Raw genomic sequence first — 18,211 nt, forward strand, 5'->3', positions numbered from 1 at the left:
TCCATTTTAGAAATCCTTGAAGGCACATCATCCCTGGTCGGAGACTCAATTTCTTTTTGAAGAGTAGCTGGACCAGGCAATTCTTCAACCCTCCTCACAAAATTCCGCACATGTATCCCCACATGACCGTTGTAGCGACGCCTTTCCAGAAATACCTTATGGCAGAATTGGCATTCAAACTTTCCATCTTTGATTATCACTCCATCCCCAACTGAAGAACCAAGTCTATACCTCCTCGTCGTTCTTTGGTGATAGGACAGCAGGTGCTGCAGGTATGAATCCTTCTCTTCAAAGGTCATGCTGCACTTGTGACATTCAAATAAATCACGTATTTGGACATGATCTGCAAGATTTTCCAATCCCACTAAGGTTGCTTCCTTCACCTGCTCTCTAGATATAGGAATTCTGGGCAGAGCTGAGCCAGAAATGACTTCTTGCCTTCGATGTTCGTCATTTTGGGTGAAGCCTGTAAGCTGCAGCACGGATCCCTTAAAACCTTATTCAACAACATCAAAGCATTCCAAACAGCCGCGCAAATATTTACTTACATTTTTAGAAGTCAATCTGTAGGCGTGCTGAATATTTTCACCCTTCTGACTACTGGGCCGTTGAGCATCACCAGGGCCGAAAAAGGACATCAAATATGAAGCAGCATCCTTGCAGGATACAAATTATTGTCCAGTAGGGCTGGAACATATCAACTAAAAAGAACATTTTTTTATTTTTTATAAGAGTAGAAATGGTGATTGAGCCGGCGCAGGTGGTGGTACGGTGGTTGCCACCGTCGGCATTTTCGTGGTGGCGAAGTGTGTGTTTACGTATAGAGTCAGAGGTGAAGTGGAGCCGGAGGACTTGAAAGAGAGCTTTTGATTAATCGGAAATGCCAAATAGAGTTTAAATTTGAAATAAAAAATTAAAATAAGTTAGAAAGAATGAGACTGAAGTTTTTTTTCTCTCGATAATAACTTTTAAGAAAATATATAAAAATAAATTTATAAATTGATATAGTTTGATGTAGTTCGTCAGATTATAAAGTTATTTTTATTATAAAATAGATCTAACAGATTTCATAAAACTACGTCAGTTTATAAATTTATTTTGTATAATTTCTTTATATATGTAACAATTCTCAAAATTTTAAGAAAATATTGCATTCATCACAATTGTTATTATAATAATAATAGTAGAGCCCAAATTTGGTCAATATTTAGGAGTGGTTTGGATAATGAGATAAGATAAAATAAGATAGTTTTAGATGAAAGTTGAATAAAATATTATTAGAATATTATTTTTAATAATAATATTATTATTTTAAAATTTGAAAAAATCGAATTATTTATTATATTTTATGTATAATTTTTAAAAAAATTATAATGATGAGATGATATGAGATGATTTCTTAATCGCCCCAGATTTTTGTGATATTCAAGTTTGAGATTATTTCTTATTTCATTACGTTTTCAAATTTCATTGATTGATTTATTTTTTATGTTTATATTCTTTAGTCAAAGAAATCATTAGATATCATTATTTTTTAGATTTATACCTTTTTTTTTTGTTAAATTTTTTTAGATATATATTGGTCATTGATTTCTTTGTACATATATATTTATTTTCTATTTTGCTATAAATTACTACTCTTTTACCTACTGACAACTTATATAGTTCTTTTTATTGAATAAAAGAGGGAGGCAGGGAGGGTAATTACCAATTAGCGGCTTTGTTGTATGGAGCGGATCGAACAGATGAAAATGTTACTTATCTCTGCACTACGTATCAACATCTAATTTATTATTTTTATCTTTTTATTTAAACATAATTGATGTAAATATATATATTTAAATAAAATGATAAAAATGATAAATCATATATTAGTGTGTAATATAAGAGAAATGATAAGTAAAATTTTCATTGGATAAAAAGAACTTAATTAGCGGAAACACATAGGCTCCCTCGAATTAGTTTTGAGCCATAGTCTAGATCTCAAGGCTTAATTAAAAATTTAGTGTAAGCGATTAATCTTCAAACTAATATATATATATATATATATATATATGTTGGGTTTGTTTCATAATTAATAACTCTTGTCTTGGAACATAGTACTACTGAATTTAATTAGGATATTTTATTTTTTATATAGGAAAATGAGTTGTGCACGGAACGGCCGTGTATTACTCCCGACGTCGTATCCAACAATATTATTGGTTAGGTTCATTAAATTAACCAACCAAAACTGTTAAACAAGCCCTACTTTGACCAACCGATCGATGACGTACGTAGCTTGTTATCCGAAGCTTTAGTATATTGCAAGTCACGGTTGGTCGACGTTGGTTGACCATCTCAACATGACACGTCAGTTTTCAATCAAAACTGTTGGCGCTCTCTGATTACAGTATGTTCACTGAAAAATCATGATCATCTAGTACTTTTGGTTTTCCTCTCTTCTTCTAAAGACAGTTCGTTCACCTGCTGCTGTTTTCTCAAGTTGGCAGATTTGTCGGTTTGACAAATATGTTACAGGTGGTGGCCAATGTTTTCGTAGAAGTAGACAGATCTGCAGGGATAAGTATAGCATCCGATCGAGCAATGAAAGTTATAAAATACTTTTTTGGAGGACTATTCCTAACTAGCAGTAGTTATAAAAAATATATATGGTTTTGACAGATATAACCGCAATTGTCAAGAATTCGAATTTGAAGCCAATGATTACACCTAATTAAGCCAATGATTACCTTTGTTGATGAGTTTATGGAAGCTCCGTGGTCCAGGTCTAGCCATGTTCACCGACCTGATCCGACCCGAAAACACAAATTTCTAACCTGACTCAAATATGTTTCATACTGATCACTCGTTAACCCATTACCCGAATTCTATTTTTTTTTTTTTTTTTTTTTGTTGGGAGATTTGTCTCACTAACCCAGTTACAAATCACAATCAAATTCACGCGATAATCATCTTAAAATCGAAATCGGATGGAACATTGACTAGACCCAGAAGAAAAATCCAAAAAAATAAAATAAGAAAGACTATACAAAATAAAAGAAACAGGGAAGATGGTTATTGTACCATGCATGATTCTCCTGTTCTTTGGCTTGATTTCCCAGACGGTGATTTCTTGATTCTTGATCGCTAGCTTGAATATACAGAGTGCTCTGTTTCATTCTTGAAACTTTCGTGGAGGAATCGTTCTCCAGCGAGGATTTGCAGAAGCTCCAGTTGATATTTGGCATGAAAGCCATGACCGACAAAGCGTCCGAAACTAGCCGCGTATTCCATCCCAAGCGCAGTCAGGACAGCCCCATATTCAACCCCGATATGTTGGTCCTGGCCAAGGCCAAGAGCAAGCGGTCCTGGGCTGCCACGTCTGGCATCCTCGTACTCTCACAAGCCATGGCCTCGCCCAAGCCCAATGTTGTCTATTAGGCACCCATGAGCTCTGGTAAGAAAATCGCAAAGGCCACACCAAAGAATGAGGATGGTCCCGATTCCGAAGGAGCAGTCAGTGACGACAGGAAATGCTTGCATTACACCACGGATAAGCTAGAGAGAGAGAGAAGGTCATTGACTAGATGGTGTTTAAAAAGTAGAGAGAGAAAGAGAGAGTCACGGGACTAAAATTGAAATAGATGAATGGGGCTGAAAATCGAAATCAAAATAGGTTAAAATCGGGTAACGGGTAATACCTGTTTCCAATTTTAACCGCAAACGGGTCGGGTTTTTAGGTTTTTTACTCAGCCCTAGGTCTAGCCCAGTTTCTATCCAAAAAAAAAAAAAAAACTGTTCTTCGATCTGTAAATTTTTTATTGATCCATAGCAAAAATCATAAACCCAAGTAAGGAAAAAGATGTTTTATGAATTCAAAATCATGTGCAGAAGCACCCAATCATATATATAAGCCCAGCTTGCATGAAGAATATCTGTACAGATTCTAGAGCAGAATAACACTCAGTAAAACCTCATGTTGTTTGAAACCGAAATGTGTTAATTAATTAAGGATGCTGTCCCGTTGAAGGCGCGGCTATCACCTCAGCAAGAGGCGAGTTCCGACACACCGGACAGGTAGCATGGAGCCGTAGCCAGGAGTCCACGCATTTCAGATGAAAGAGATGTCCACAGTGAGGCAACAAGCGCAACACGTCCGTATCTTTGTAATCAGCCAAGCATATGGAGCAGCTGGAAGCGGTGCTGGTAGAATTGGCGCCCTTGTGGAGCTTGGCCTGGGCGTAGATGAGCTTCGGGTAGTTGCGCAGGGTGGCTTCGTCGAGGCCCAGTTCGAGGGTTTCAATCGAGTTTTGGTGATTATCAGGTGCAGTATTTGATCTTCGGATGGAGTACTGCTGGCTTGGGTACTGGAGGTTTCGGACGAGACCATGTCGATGGGTAGAAGGCAAAGGCCAACCACAGCAAACGGAAAGCACTATTCTGATGATGATCACCAGCAGCGTGAAAAGAACGAATCCGACTACATATGCGAATGCACCCATGTCATGATCTAATATTTAAGCAATACTAGGTTCTTTAGTGAATTGGAGAGAGAGAGAGAGAGAGAGAGAGAGAGAGTAGATATGGGGTATGAATGGCGAGAAATCAAACGGATTGATGAAGAAGAAAGGGTAGGCAAGATATAGGGAAGTTAGTATCTGGTGATTACAATGTTTGGTGGAGTGCCACTATCCAACTTGTATATAGCTTTGGATGGTCAACGGTTCCAATGATTTTTTCTCATAGAAAATTCTCTCAGGCCAAGGTATATTGTATTACTTATTTGATATATATATATATATATATATATATATATTCAGATGAGGAAATTACTAAATAATAATTAATATTATTAAATTTTGTTATTAATCATTATCCTTCCATCATCTTTGATAATTACTAAATATATACAAAAAGACATTATATTCTAAAGACAGTGTGGAAAACACACCCTCCTCATTATTGATATAACACAATTTGATTTGCAAGTTTCAATTTTTTGAAGTTCTTTTTAGAAATTAAACGATGCCAAATTAACGGTATGTAATGTGTGTACTCTATACCGATTTATAAATAGAATTTTTCATCAGAAAAATAACCAACAAGTTTCAGTCATTTGATGTGTATTAAAAAATAATTAAATAATAATGATTAAAAAATTATAAATGGCAATTGTATTTTTTTAAATTAGTTTAAAATTGTGCTTTATAATGGCTGGATGTAGCGCTTTGTAAAGAGGCGAGCTTGCCCTCATGGTCATGGGCTTAGCCCACATCTTCGTGGAGTGGAGTATATACATAAAGGCCCACCAAAAAAGTTTAATTAGTTTCGGCTGGATGTTGTGCTTTGTAAAGAGGCCAGCTTGCCCTCATGGGCTTAGCCCATATCTTCGTGGAGTGGACTATATATATTTATATATATATATATATAGGCCACCAAAACAGAAAAAGATTCCGACCTGCCGGATTCGAACCAGCGACCTAAGGATTGCTGATAGGCCCACTACAGTCCTCCGCTCTACCAACTGAGCTAAGGTCGGTCTACAAATGCTCTTCTCTTTTGGTTAATATTAATCTGACTGTACATTAACATGGACTATAGTCTTTCTCATTTGGAGATCGGATGTTGTTACTAATTCATGATCTGGCATGTATAGAATGAAAACTTCATTCTCGATTCTACAAGAATTTTTATGAAAGCCTTTTATTTGCTGCTCTTTTATGGAAGTTTGATTTTTTCTGAATGTATCCTAATTTTTGACCTAATTCTTCTTCTGATGATCAATTCAACCTCTGATAAAAAAGATATATCTTAGTTATATTTCATCTCTTCAAAGAATGCACTACTTCAAAACTTTTAAATATATAATGTTATTGTTATACATTATTCAACAAAATATAAAATTTAGTTTATAATTTACATATAGAAAAATGATGCTTGGTCCGATAAATTTGCGCCCTTAAAAATTACCGCTCGGGTTTTTTTATTTTTTATTTTTTATTTAATAGTTAAAGAAGTAACTATTAATAAAATTATATATTTTATTAAATATTTAAATACGTTTACAAAATATTTAAAAGAATAAAAAATGTTGAAATGCACTAGGATGAATGCCCAGCGGTACATGCTTAATTGGCAACTCCCTAGCATTGTCCTTGACTCCTTACGTATATTCTCTTTTTTGTAATTTTTATATAGATCGCTTCCATAGTTCAACATCTTCTCATAATTGCAACATATGAAAAGTTTAAATATAAAATTATCGGTATTCATAGAAGAATGCAAGTTTGAATTTTTTTTTTTTTTTCCTTTCTTATTTTTTACTCAGTTTTTTTTTTTATCAATTTGTTAAATGTGTTTCTAAAAAATTTTAATTTAACTATTTATTCTAGACTTAAAAATACCCGACCCCTCCAAACCTATACTCCTGGCTGGCACTATATATATATATATATATATATATTATATCTTATTCTACGTATAAATGCAAATATATATAGTCATTAATAGCAGAAGTAAGAATGCAAACTTGCTGCAGTTTTTTGGTTATAGTTTAACCGAATTGAGACAGAATCCAGAAATCTGTGAAAAAAATATATACACACACGCTATTGTTATTTGTGATCAATAGGTACTGTTTTTTACTTGAGACATAGGAACGTTCCTCACTGCCAAGAATAAGTAATATTGACAAAAATAGTTTTATAAATCAATTTAAGTGACTATATAAGGTACAAAATTAATCAAAATAGAGTATAAAATTTTGATATGATATATTATTCTATATCCATTTATGTCAAATAGAACAGTACTTCAATATTTATCAAAAAAAAAAAATTCAATAGATTAACATATATAATACATGCAATGGCCACTACAAGAAAATATGTTATTTCTAATGATTTTAAAATCGCCGCAAATACTATTTATTTGTGGCGATTTAACGTTCGCCGCAGAATTCCAAAGCCAAATTTGGAAAATGTTGAGGAGAAAAGTTTTTGTGGCGACTTTTTTCTCCCAAAAAACAAGTGTGACTATTGCGGTTTTTTTCTATCCATCAATTAGACAAATCACCACAATAGATATTGTTGCGGCAAAATATGTCGCCATAAGATTTTTATGCGGCCAATTTACTACTTATTAGCGGCGAATCAAAAGTGCCGGAAATATTGCAAAAAAATTTAACCGCATTTCCCCCTTTGTCATTTCCCTCGGTCTCCCTCCTCCTTCCCCCTCTCTCTTTCCAATACCTCCGCCACGCACAACCCACGCCACAGCCACCTCACCTCGACGACCCCTATAGGCCCCCGCCGATCTCTTTCCTTCCCGAATCTGGCCTCACCCCTATCTCTCTCTCAAATTTCTCTATATCGCCGCCGCTAGGGGCGCTATTCGCCACCACCCACACGTTGACGCCGTTGCCAGTTCTCCGTCGGAGCTCCCTTCTCCTCCATTCCTAGCCCAGCAGCCTGAGGCCCTCCCTCTCTTCATTGCCCTGTTCGCAACCCACGGCCACCAGCTCTCCCCAACGCCACCATGCTCCTCCCGAGCCACCTCTCCATGCCAAGCAACCACCACGACCACCCCTTTCAGCTTCCTCATTAATAGATTTGGCTTGCTATTTCCTAGTAGACTTTATACTCAATTTATATTCTATTTTACAATATGTTTTATTTGATATGGTCCTCTTGTATAATGTTTCAGTGGGGAATATGTAAGATATGTGGGCACGGAGCCAGAATGAATATCTGGATTGTGCTAGTGCATTCTCTCTGATAGAAGAAAGTCAAAATGGAAAAAATATGATTGGTAAGTGATGTGCCTTTCAAATGCTTGCAAATGCTCCTGCCATTGTATACTTTTTATAAGTTCATGGTATTGTATTATTAATGCAATCCGGTGCTCATTTCAAATTTTTCTAGATGTTACAATTTTTTTTTTTTTTTTTTTTTTTTGCATGGTTTCTTAGAAATAAGTTGTGACTCACAAATACACCTCTGGGTATCTTTGCTAGTAGGTTTTATTTTCAAACCTTCTATTTTATTCTTTGATTGGCTTGATTTAATGAATGTGGCCCTAGTCTTTTATAGTCATGTTCATGCTCCATTTTATATTGTGAGGTTTTGTGCATCATGTTCTGTATTTCCTTAAATTTTTCTTTCATGCCAAGTTGATGAATGTGCCTTTATTGTTGGGTTAGTTTCGCTTGGTTTCTGCTCCTGTCATTGACTGAGCACCTCACTTGTATTTTGTTAGTTTCATTTATCTCCCATAGGATATAAATCTGAAACCAGTTATGTAATTTATTGGCTTGGAAACTCAATTAATACTTCAATACAAAGCCTTTATAGTATACACTACTAATGCTTTCGCATGGGCTTGAATTTCTTGGGGATAATTGCTATATTTTTTATTGTTGACCTACTCGATTTCCTTACAAACCCCGCACTTCTTTTGTCTCTCTCCCGTTGTTTATTGTTGTTGCACCACCTATCCACTAAAAGTCTTTTTTAAGACAAACCTTCTATCCAATATCAATATGCTTGGGTGCTCCTTGTCTATAAACAGTTTTATCAATGGATGTGAGACAACTAACATGTATTAGGTAACAATACAAGTATAGGTCACATCTAAAGTTCTACCTCAAAAGTGGTAGCTTTCATTACAATTGAAATGTACGGCTTTAAGGTCATTATAACTGTTAATAATGAATTCATTTGAATTACTATAAATGAACTTCTTTTGATCTTGTTTACTACTCTTTGATCCATATATAGGATGTTAATTTCCTATCATATCATCACATTGAATCTTTCATCTGATCATAAATACATATAAATTCATCAAATCTGTGTCTGTATTGGAAGTTAGGTTGCTTCTGTATTACCATCTGATGTTGGTTGAACAACTATGCTTGTGCATGGTTATAGTGGTGATAATTGGTAATATAAAGCTTGTCTCACATCATCCCTTTGATGCTTATTTCCCATAGACAATTCAGTAGTTGTTAACTGATACCCACAAGTCTCATATGCTCTATACTCTGTAGTTCAACCTTCTAAAGTAGGAATGTAAATGATATAAATGCATAACTCAGTTTCACTTGTATGCATGTCAAAAGTATTTTTTTCAGCAAAGGAATTATCTGTTTTTGTCTCAAAACCTTAGGTGGTACATTTGTGGAGAGACGGCACTACGTATCTAGGTACGTAAGTTTAGTCTGGCATGCATACTTGTTGATGGGTAACTCTTATCTTGAGTCCAAGTTCCACTAAATTCGGGGTAAAGAATTCCCTAAAACTCGATGAATAGGTATTTATATGTTTGTTCCATAAAGTTATAATTTAGCTTATATGGCTTGCTATGGAAACCTAAAACAAATGGATGATAGAACTTATATATAGATGATATATATATGTATAACTGCATAAGTCCTACTAGCTGCAATAGGAAGCCGCTAGGATTAAGTTACTACTGCATGTACTTTTACTTTTGATTGTTGGACTTTACTTAAAGTACTGCAATAGGAAGATGCTAGGATTAAGTTCTTGAGACTCCTTTCTGAAAGCACTGCACTGGAAGCCTGAATTTTTGGCTTATAAAAACAGGGCTGCTTTAGGTGCTGGTTTTGCTTCTCTATTTTTGAAAGAAATCAGAGTGTGCTTGAATTTTGTTATCAGATGGGAGTATTTTACTTTAGAATCAGCTTAAAGTAAATAATTTTTCCTTAAGAGTAAGCCAATGCTTGTAGAAGTTGTTGGTAATGTGACTATTTTGCAGTCTACTTTCATTAGTCGGGACTCGAAACTTTTTTCACTGATAGTGATAGATGATGCAGTTTGAGTGAAGGCCTTGGGGTACATTCCTGTGGAATATGAAAATATCAAATACCATTGTTGCGACGCCTGGAGAGCTGCCCATTTCACACTGTACCATCCAAGACCCCAAGTCTTCAACCTTTTACTGGGTCGTCGTCTTTTCCAGGCATGTGCCTTCAATTTCATACTTGTCTTTTTAGAATGCCTTTAATTATCTGCACACTAAACATTATTCTTACTCTTATCACGTTGCTGTGTTGAAGCAATGAGAGAGATTAATTACAATATCATATGTGGAGTAATCATCTCTACAAAATTCTAATGCTATTTGCTGTTATGGGAAATAATGGTAGGAACATGCGATTTATCTATAACATATTGTGTATACTGATGCATTTTATATACAATTAGATAATTTGATGTTTGCATGTTTATGACAGTGGTATTAAATGGATCAAATGGTTGCAGTGGTATTAAATGGAGTTCCACCCACCCCTGCCACCTTGTGGTCAATTTATAGCTGCCTATCATCTGTCTACTTAAATAGAGGTATTGTTATTTGACTCTATGAGGAGTGCAAAAAATATGTTAGGCTATGATGTGATGGAAAAACTTGATATATGTCAATCTTCCAAAATTTGGATGAATGAATGAATATCCTTTCTTAAATTGGAATGTACCAAAGATGATTGCACATAGTTGTTTTGATGTGGATCCTAGATCCAGATAAGTCATCAAATTCAGAATGAATGAATGTCCTTGGTGACACTTGTTTTTTATTTTTAGATCATTTGTAAATCTGATTTTGTGCTTCCCATTGTGCATTTGCTTTTTTGAGCAACAACATATAAGTTGGATGTGTAATACATTTTTTTATGTATTCTGTTTTTGTGCATTTTTTTTTAATTTTTTGCAAAACCTTTTCCAACAAGTAAATTTCGCGTAAAATAATGTTTTCATCAATTGAACTTATTTGCGGCGATAGAAAATTGCCACAAATAATCTTTTCCAGTGACAGTTACCCGCTGGAAATATATAATGGCGACAAAAATTTAAATCGCTGGAAAAATATCAAGATATTTGCGATAATTTTACAACCTTTTGCGACGATATCACCGCAATTGACTTTTTTCAACAATTTAATGATAAATAGAAAGGCCATTTCCGTCGATTTTGAGGACAGTTGTGACGCACAAAAATTGCAAGAATAGTAATTTTTTGCGAAGATTTTTGCCTATCGCTGAAATTGATTATTAAAAAAAAAAAGCACTTTAATTTTGTTGAAAGTACAACGAATTAAAAATCGTTAAAAATACTCAAATGCAACGATTAATAAGGGTATTTGCGACGATTTTGAGCGTTGAGATCTATAAGATCTCATCTCATATTAGAGGAGATCTGTGTCATCTGACCAACAATCACATTATTATTTATTATACAATTTCATCCTACATAGCTTTGAGTACGACATTCTTATGTAAAGCTAGAAAATAATGCCATGGTACGTCATTTAATTATTAGATAATGAAGATCACATACAAGCAAGAGCTGGCAAACAAAATTCATAGATCAACTACTTTATTATAAACTCGTGATGGCTATGTTCTTTGTTCTGGTTTAGAGACATTCCCAAGCTAGAACAACATATATATCGGCCATAAACTTGTACAGGTTCTGATGAGAACGAGTCTGGCATGGCTCAAGGATAAGGCCACTAAGATCGTTGCGCCTGTTGGGATGCTTTTATTTAGATTTTAAAAAATATATATAAATAAAATTCATTTAATAAACATTTAAATAATTTAAATATTTTTTAATGTGTAAGGTGGATAATACTAAGTTTCATAATTAATACAATGAAATATTTAAATTTTATTTTTAAGATCTTATTAAATTGAGACATAAAATATTATAAAGTTAAAATATTGTTAGAATATAACTTTTAATATTATTTTTGTTTTGAGATTTAAAAAATTGAATCATTTTTTGTGTTTTATTTGAAAGTTTAAGAAAGTTGTACTAATAAATTAGTTAATGATTAGATGGAAAATTTAAAATTTAAAATTGAAAAGTATTTATATTTGAATGACGTTTGGATAGTAAGATGAAATGAGATGAGTTGAGACAATCTTAAGACTTAATTAGAGAAGTTACAAAAGTAGGAAGCTAGAATTAGAGGATACTAAGGTATGTTTGTGAACTAAACTATTATAAATATAGTTCATTACTATTTACAAATAGTTTATTACTATTTATAAACTGTCTGTTACTATTTAACTATTATTTATAGATGATACGAAATACTCTTAACATCCCATGCCACCATAGTCTATAAAATCCAAAGAACTCACCTTCTTGACCTCGTATTTATAGTCGAATTTGGTGTCCCTTGTCCCATAGTATGCGTTGCTTTCATATCCGTGGCATTTAAGCATTGAACGAGACGAATAAAATAATATAATTACCGTTATTTATTTTAAAAGTGAAATGATTATCATCTAAAAAATATTAAAAAATATCAACTCATCGTAAAAGATGACCACACGGGCAGCTGATCTCATAGTTGTGTGGGTGCGATGATCGTCTCTCACTTGGTTATCAATTTATTTATTTTTTATATAGATGTCAAATCTTGTATCAAAAGCTTAAACTAAGTGAAAATATATATTTAATTATTTTTATTTGTTTCAACACCTTTCTTTAGGAATGGATCAGACTTTTTTTTTTTTTTTAATAAATAAGTCCAATATATAAAATATGTACATAAATAAATAAAATATATAATCAGGATTGAAACTTAGTAGCTCTCTCCTATACCTAAGTTTTTTAATAGTTTTTCTTTGAGGGCTTGCAGATCTCACAAATTTTCGAACATCTGTACATAGACACACAGAGGGATCTTGCATGTTATCATATTATTCTAAAAACGTATGTGACAATGTTAGTTATAACCTTTGACTTTTCTCTCTCTTATTTTTTAATCATTTATAATCAAAATCAAAATGATAACCTCACAACTATCTTACAACTAATTTATAATTGCATGAAATGAATGATAGTTTTGTATGAGTAATGATGCACGTATAATCTTTTATATAACCACGTTTTAAAATGATGGTATTCATGTAATGTGATGTTACTTTTATAATTTACTTTATAAAAATGTCACTCATTTAAAACATAATTGTATAAAATATTGTATGTCTATCATTTTTTTGTTTTGTAATATTATTAAGATTTATTTTGAATGGAATGGCATGATTTCATTGTTTATTTAAAAATAAGTTGTAAAATAATTATAAAAGAGTTGTAATTATATCTTATAAAGAAAAGATATGCCTTTGGTTAAAGTAGTTAAATAATTGTAAAAATTAGTCTTAACCAAACATGGCCTAGAAATTCCAAACGTACCTTTATTTGTAGCCTCAATTTCATGAAGAGTTAAAAACTTAAATCCACGAAGAATTGTGTAAGGGGATTTTCATTTACCCGAGCCATATGACAGTTTGGCTCCTTCCGCAGGGTCCAAACGGTCGGTAGGTAGCCCAATATAATACCAATGACGGGAAGGGGGAGAGGCAAGGCCCGAGGAGGCCCATAACTGGTGACTGGACACGTCACCCGCCCACACAGCAACTCATGTTGCCAGACAGCAGGCATGCAATATTAAATGAGTTGAGATGCCAGTACGCAACGAGACCAGGCGTCCATCTACCCTTGGGACAAGGTAATGCGCGCACCTTCCTCCCCCTGTCCGTCGTAGGGGTCAGACTGGCAACACACGCAAAATGTGGCAGGGCAACAGCTGACAAGATAGGGGAGAAAGTCTGACATCTGCGCAGCATCCCGTACGCCCCACCACGATTTGTTAGTAGAGGGTGGGGACCACAACGAGCGTGTATATAAATGAGTCCTGAGCACATGTTAGCTCTCTGAACAATTTCTTCCATATAGTCAGACACATAAAGATAATTATAACTTAAGCATCGGAGGCGACTCTCACCAACCCAAGCCCTCATCTCCTTGAATCTTGTAGGTGAGGCGGAGGAACTGTAGAGTTTCCTAATCTGTGAAACATGACATCAATAAATTGAATTCCAAACTAACTTCCAAATCCATCGATTTAATGAATCAACACATTAGTGAGGAGAAAAAAGAAGGGCAATAAAACATGAAGAGAACAAATTAAGCCTAGGGTTCGGATAGGGCATCAAATATTTGCTACACTTTCATCAACATTTTACAAAATCTTTATTGGGAAAGGAAGACGTTTAAGAAATATTAACAGGATATGTGTGGATGTTAAGAATATCATAGATTACGTGTAAATAGTAGTAAAATAATTTATAAATAATAATTTACTGTTTATAAATAATAGTAAATTGTTTATAAATAACAATAAAGTAAAAACTCATTACAAAACAAACAAATTATAATATCAAATTAATCACTAATAAGAGTGATAAAAAGACAATTAGGCCTCGTTTGCTTATACAGATAAAATGAGATAAAAGTTAAAAGTTGAATAAGATTTTTTAATATAATTTTTATTTTATGATTTGAAAAAATTAAATTATTTATTATATTTTATATAAAAATTTTAAAAAAATTATAAGAATTATATAAAATAAGGTGATCTTGTCTCATTTAGCAAACGAGGTCTTAAAAGCCTAATTTATATATAAACCACCCTAAATTTCGATGCAAGTCAATTAAAGCTCCGTTTGGTTGTAAGACTCAGTTGAGATCAATTCAGTCTACTTAATTTTAAGTTGAATCTAACATCCAAACACACAACTCTCAAATTACTAAATTCATCTCAACTCAAAACTTCCTTACACATGGGACATACAACATTTTTCAACTCAACACATTTATATGTGAGACCCACAACCTTTTTCGATTTTTTTATAAATAGTACTAAACTCATTTTAACATTCAAACACATATAAACTTATTTTAGATGGATCCTACATAACTCACTCCACATACTCAACTCATTACTCAACTCAGATCAGTTTGCTCAACATACAAACGCAGCCTGAAGAGAATCGAGAAGAGATTTTGATGTCTTTTTTAGATGAGTAATGATATACACACAACACATTACACAACAATGTTATAAAATGAAGATATTTTTGTAAAATTATGTTACTATTATAAGATGTTTTATAAAAATACTTCTTATTTAAAATATAATTATGTAAAATATTGTGTATAAATTATTTTTCTTTGAGATTAGCAAGTAAGTTTATTAAATGAAAAAATCTATTCATCATCTCAACTCTCATCATCCTCATATCATCCCATGATGTAGCATTAAATGATAAGTTCACAAGTGAAATATAATAAATAATTTTTAATCACCTAATGTCATATCATAAAACGATGAAATGATAATAGAAGTTGAGATAATGAGTAACATTACTTTTATTAAATATTATCGGTTTAGAGTGGTCTTTGGGTAATATTATTGAATGAGTGGGGCTACTATGTCGCCCCATTCTTACCGCCGGACGTATCGTTCAGTGATTTTTTTTTTTTTTTTTATTATATCTTTTTAATATATTTAAATATTTTTAAAAAATAAAAAAATATATATCAATACACTTAAAATTATTTTCTTAATCATGAAGTCAAAAAAAAAAAAAAATTTAACCAGCAAATTGAACGGACAAAGGGGGAGGCATTATAGTTGTATTCTTCTTGAATTGGAAGCGGAGATCAAAAGTCACTTCTGACGACTGAACGGTGAAAAGATAAAACATGTCATCTCTTACGTTTTCTTTCGGCTGTACGTGGTCGCAGTGTCTAATTAGGGTAGCTTCCACATTTTCCCAAATGTCAACTGTTTCCTTTTATTCGACTTCTTAATTCCCTGATAATTACATAATGAATAAGTGCTGTCCAATTATTTAAAAAAATATAAAATTTATAAAAAATAATAATAAATTTTACTCTTTTTTAAAACCTTTTTATACAACTGTATAGCATTACTCATATTAAAAATCGCAACAAATCAAAATCTGAAATCTGAAAAGGTGAACATAAGCAAAAGAGGAAGGAAAAAGCTCAGTTCTGTTCACACAGTATGGCTATAAAAGGGCTTGAAATGGTGCAACTTCCTCCAAGCTTTCCCCATCTCATGTGCCTGAGCTGCGTGTGTTTGTCAGGGAGAGTTTCACACAGATATGGTTTCCATTTCTGCAGATTTTAGAGGTCATGTTCTCTGTGTTCCATACCCACTTCAAGGCCACATCAACCCAATGCTCAAGCTCGCCAAACTCCTCCATCACAAAGGCTTTCTCATAACTTTTGTGAATACCGAGTACAACCACAAACGCTTGCTCAGGTCCAGAGGCCCCAATGCCCTTGACGGCTTCCCGGGCTTTCGCTTTGAGGCCATCCCCGACGGCCTTCCATTTTCTGATGCCGATGTTAGCCAAGATATCCCTTCCCTTTGCGATTCCACCTCCAAGAATTGCCTCGACCCTCTCTGCAGCCTCCTCTCCAAACTCAACGATACGACCTCTTCCAACGTGCCTCGCCCGGTCACCTGTATTGTGTCTGATGGCTGCATGACCTTCACCCTTGATGCTGCTGAAAAGTTTGGAATTCCAAACGTACTTTTCTGGACACCTAGCGCCTGCGGCTTCTTGAGTTATATGCATTATCGTCATCTAGTTGAACGAGGTTTAACACCTCTCAAAGGTACTTACGTAGAGTCTCCATCAACCTTAATATCACTATTTATCAGATTTAACTTTTTAAGGCAAGTGTTTCCTATATAGAATCATTACTATGTATCAACCTTAACAAAGATTTTACCTTACTTCGATGGATGTGATTCACAGATGCAAGCGATCTAACGAATGGGTATTTAGAAACGGCAATCGATTGGATTCCCGGAATGAAAAACATGCGGCTGAGGGATCTTCCGAGTTTCATTAGAACTACGGATGAGAACGATATCATGGTCAACTTCCTCATCCGGGAAACGAAGAGAACTCCAAGAGCTTCAGCTGTGGTTTTGAACACGTTCGACCCATTTGAAAAGGACGTTTTGGATGCTCTCTCGTCTTTGCTTCCTCGTATATACACCATCGGTCCAGTTCTGTTACTTGCCGATCAGATTAAAGATGACATATTGAAATCATTAGGTTCCAATCTGTGGAAAGAACAGCCCGGGTGTGTGGAATGGCTAAATACAAAAGAACCCAACTCCGTGGTGTTCGTAACTTTTGGCAGCATCACTGTGATGACGCCCCAACAACTCGTCGAGTTTGCTTGGGGACTCGCCAACAGTGGAAAACCCTTCTTGTGGATTATAAGGCCTGATCTTGTGGTGGGAGACTCGGCCATTGTGCCTCCTGAATTTGTTACCGAAACTAAAGATCGAGGCATGCTAGCAAGTTGGTACGCTCAAGAACAAATCCTGAAGCACCCATCAATAGCTGGGTTTCTAACGCATAGCGGGTGGAATTCCACGCTTGAAAGCGTGTGCGGTGGAGTGCCAATGATCTCCTGGCCCTTCTTTGCCGAGCAGCAGACGAATTGCAGGTACTGCTGCACTGAATGGGGCATTGGGATGGAGATAGATAACAACGTCAAGCGGGACGAAGTTGAGAAACAAGTGAGGGAGTTAATGGAGGGTGATAAGGGTAAAGAGATGAAGAAGAAGGTAATGGAGTGGAAGACAATGGCGGAAGAGGCTGCAAAAGCTGGTGGTTCTTCTTACCAGAATTTGGAAAGCTTGATTTCCGACGTACTCATAACTGCAGGAAACATGTAAATTAAGTAAAGCTAGGGAGGAAGATGCTGGCAAATATTAATTAAAGTTTACAATCAATAAAGTAGCTAGCTGTTGATCTGCCTCGGAGCCTACGTGGACCGCTGAGAATAGACAAGCTTGGCCTCCCCTATATCGTCCTAATCTGGTTTACTTCAGTTTTAAAGGTTTTTTTATCAAGGTTTTAGACAAATGGAAAGACAGGTTCATCAATAAAATCTGGAGGTTTGGTCCTCCCTTGATAAAAATAAAATAAAATTAAGTAGCTAGCTGTTGTGCTATATATATATGATTTTGATTTATTAATCAATAATATTCAGATCATCTACTTCATTAGCATTGTTATGATGATCAAGAGAATAATTAATCTGGTCTTTCTAATTTTTCTTTCTTATGGCTTTTCTAATCAATAAAAAGGCGGCAATGTTATTGGATTGTTTGGATGGTGAGATAAGATAAGATGGTTTTAGATGAGTTGAATAAAATATCATTAAAAAATATTTTTTAATATTATTATTATTTATGAATTTGAAAAAATTGAATTATTTATTATATTTTATATGATAATTTAAAAAATTTATAATGATGAAATAAGATGAGATAAAACAAGACGAGTTGATCA

At 34.3% G+C, this 18,211-nt stretch overlaps 2 protein-coding genes and 1 non-coding gene across 3 annotated transcripts; 1 reads left to right on the forward strand and 2 right to left on the reverse strand.

Annotated features, from left to right (window-relative positions):
• Positions 1 to 3,376: 3,376 nt before the first annotated feature.
• Positions 3,377 to 4,656, reverse strand: LOC121256933 (RING-H2 finger protein ATL70-like). Its single transcript, XM_041157742.1, has 2 exons — positions 4,026 to 4,656; positions 3,377 to 3,519 (listed from the first exon to the last, which is right to left on the reverse strand). Exons 1-2 carry the CDS (start codon positions 4,482 to 4,484, stop codon positions 3,382 to 3,384), a joined length of 597 nt encoding a protein of 198 aa, XP_041013676.1. The 5' UTR covers positions 4,485 to 4,656; the 3' UTR covers positions 3,377 to 3,381.
• A 778-nt stretch (positions 4,657 to 5,434) lies between these two features.
• On the reverse strand, positions 5,435 to 5,521 carry TRNAY-GUA. Its single transcript is given in 2 exon segments — positions 5,435 to 5,470; positions 5,485 to 5,521. It is a non-coding gene; the product is annotated as a tRNA-Tyr (tRNA).
• Positions 5,522 to 15,976: 10,455 nt separating this feature from the next.
• On the forward strand, positions 15,977 to 17,980 carry LOC121256931 (7-deoxyloganetin glucosyltransferase-like). Its single transcript, XM_041157740.1, has 3 exons — positions 15,977 to 16,511; positions 16,655 to 17,648; positions 17,847 to 17,980. Exons 1-2 carry the CDS (start codon positions 15,992 to 15,994, stop codon positions 17,590 to 17,592), a joined length of 1,458 nt encoding a protein of 485 aa, XP_041013674.1. The 5' UTR covers positions 15,977 to 15,991; the 3' UTR covers positions 17,593 to 17,648; positions 17,847 to 17,980.
• The last annotated feature ends 231 nt before the right edge of the window (positions 17,981 to 18,211 follow it).

The sequence above is a fragment of the Juglans microcarpa x Juglans regia genome, chromosome 3S (assembly GCF_004785595.1).
Source record: "Juglans microcarpa x Juglans regia isolate MS1-56 chromosome 3S, Jm3101_v1.0, whole genome shotgun sequence".
NCBI classification, from domain to species: Eukaryota; Viridiplantae; Streptophyta; class Magnoliopsida; order Fagales; family Juglandaceae; genus Juglans; species Juglans microcarpa x Juglans regia.

Bases quoted from the DNA above. Each gene is read 5' to 3' on its own strand.
- LOC121256933 (XM_041157742.1), bottom strand. From the start codon at position 4,484: ATGGGTGCATTCGCATATGTAGTCGGATTCGTTCTTTTCACGCTGCTG. The intron at 3,520-4,025 runs GTGATAGCCGCG...GGTGTAATGCAA, and splicing joins GGAACTCGCCTCTTGCTGAG to GCATTTCCTGTCGTCACTGA.
- LOC121256931 (XM_041157740.1), top strand. From the start codon at position 15,992: ATGGTTTCCATTTCTGCAGATTTTAGAGGTCATGTTCTCTGTGTTCCA. The intron at 16,512-16,654 runs GTACTTACGTAG...TGTGATTCACAG, and splicing joins AGGTTTAACACCTCTCAAAG to ATGCAAGCGATCTAACGAAT.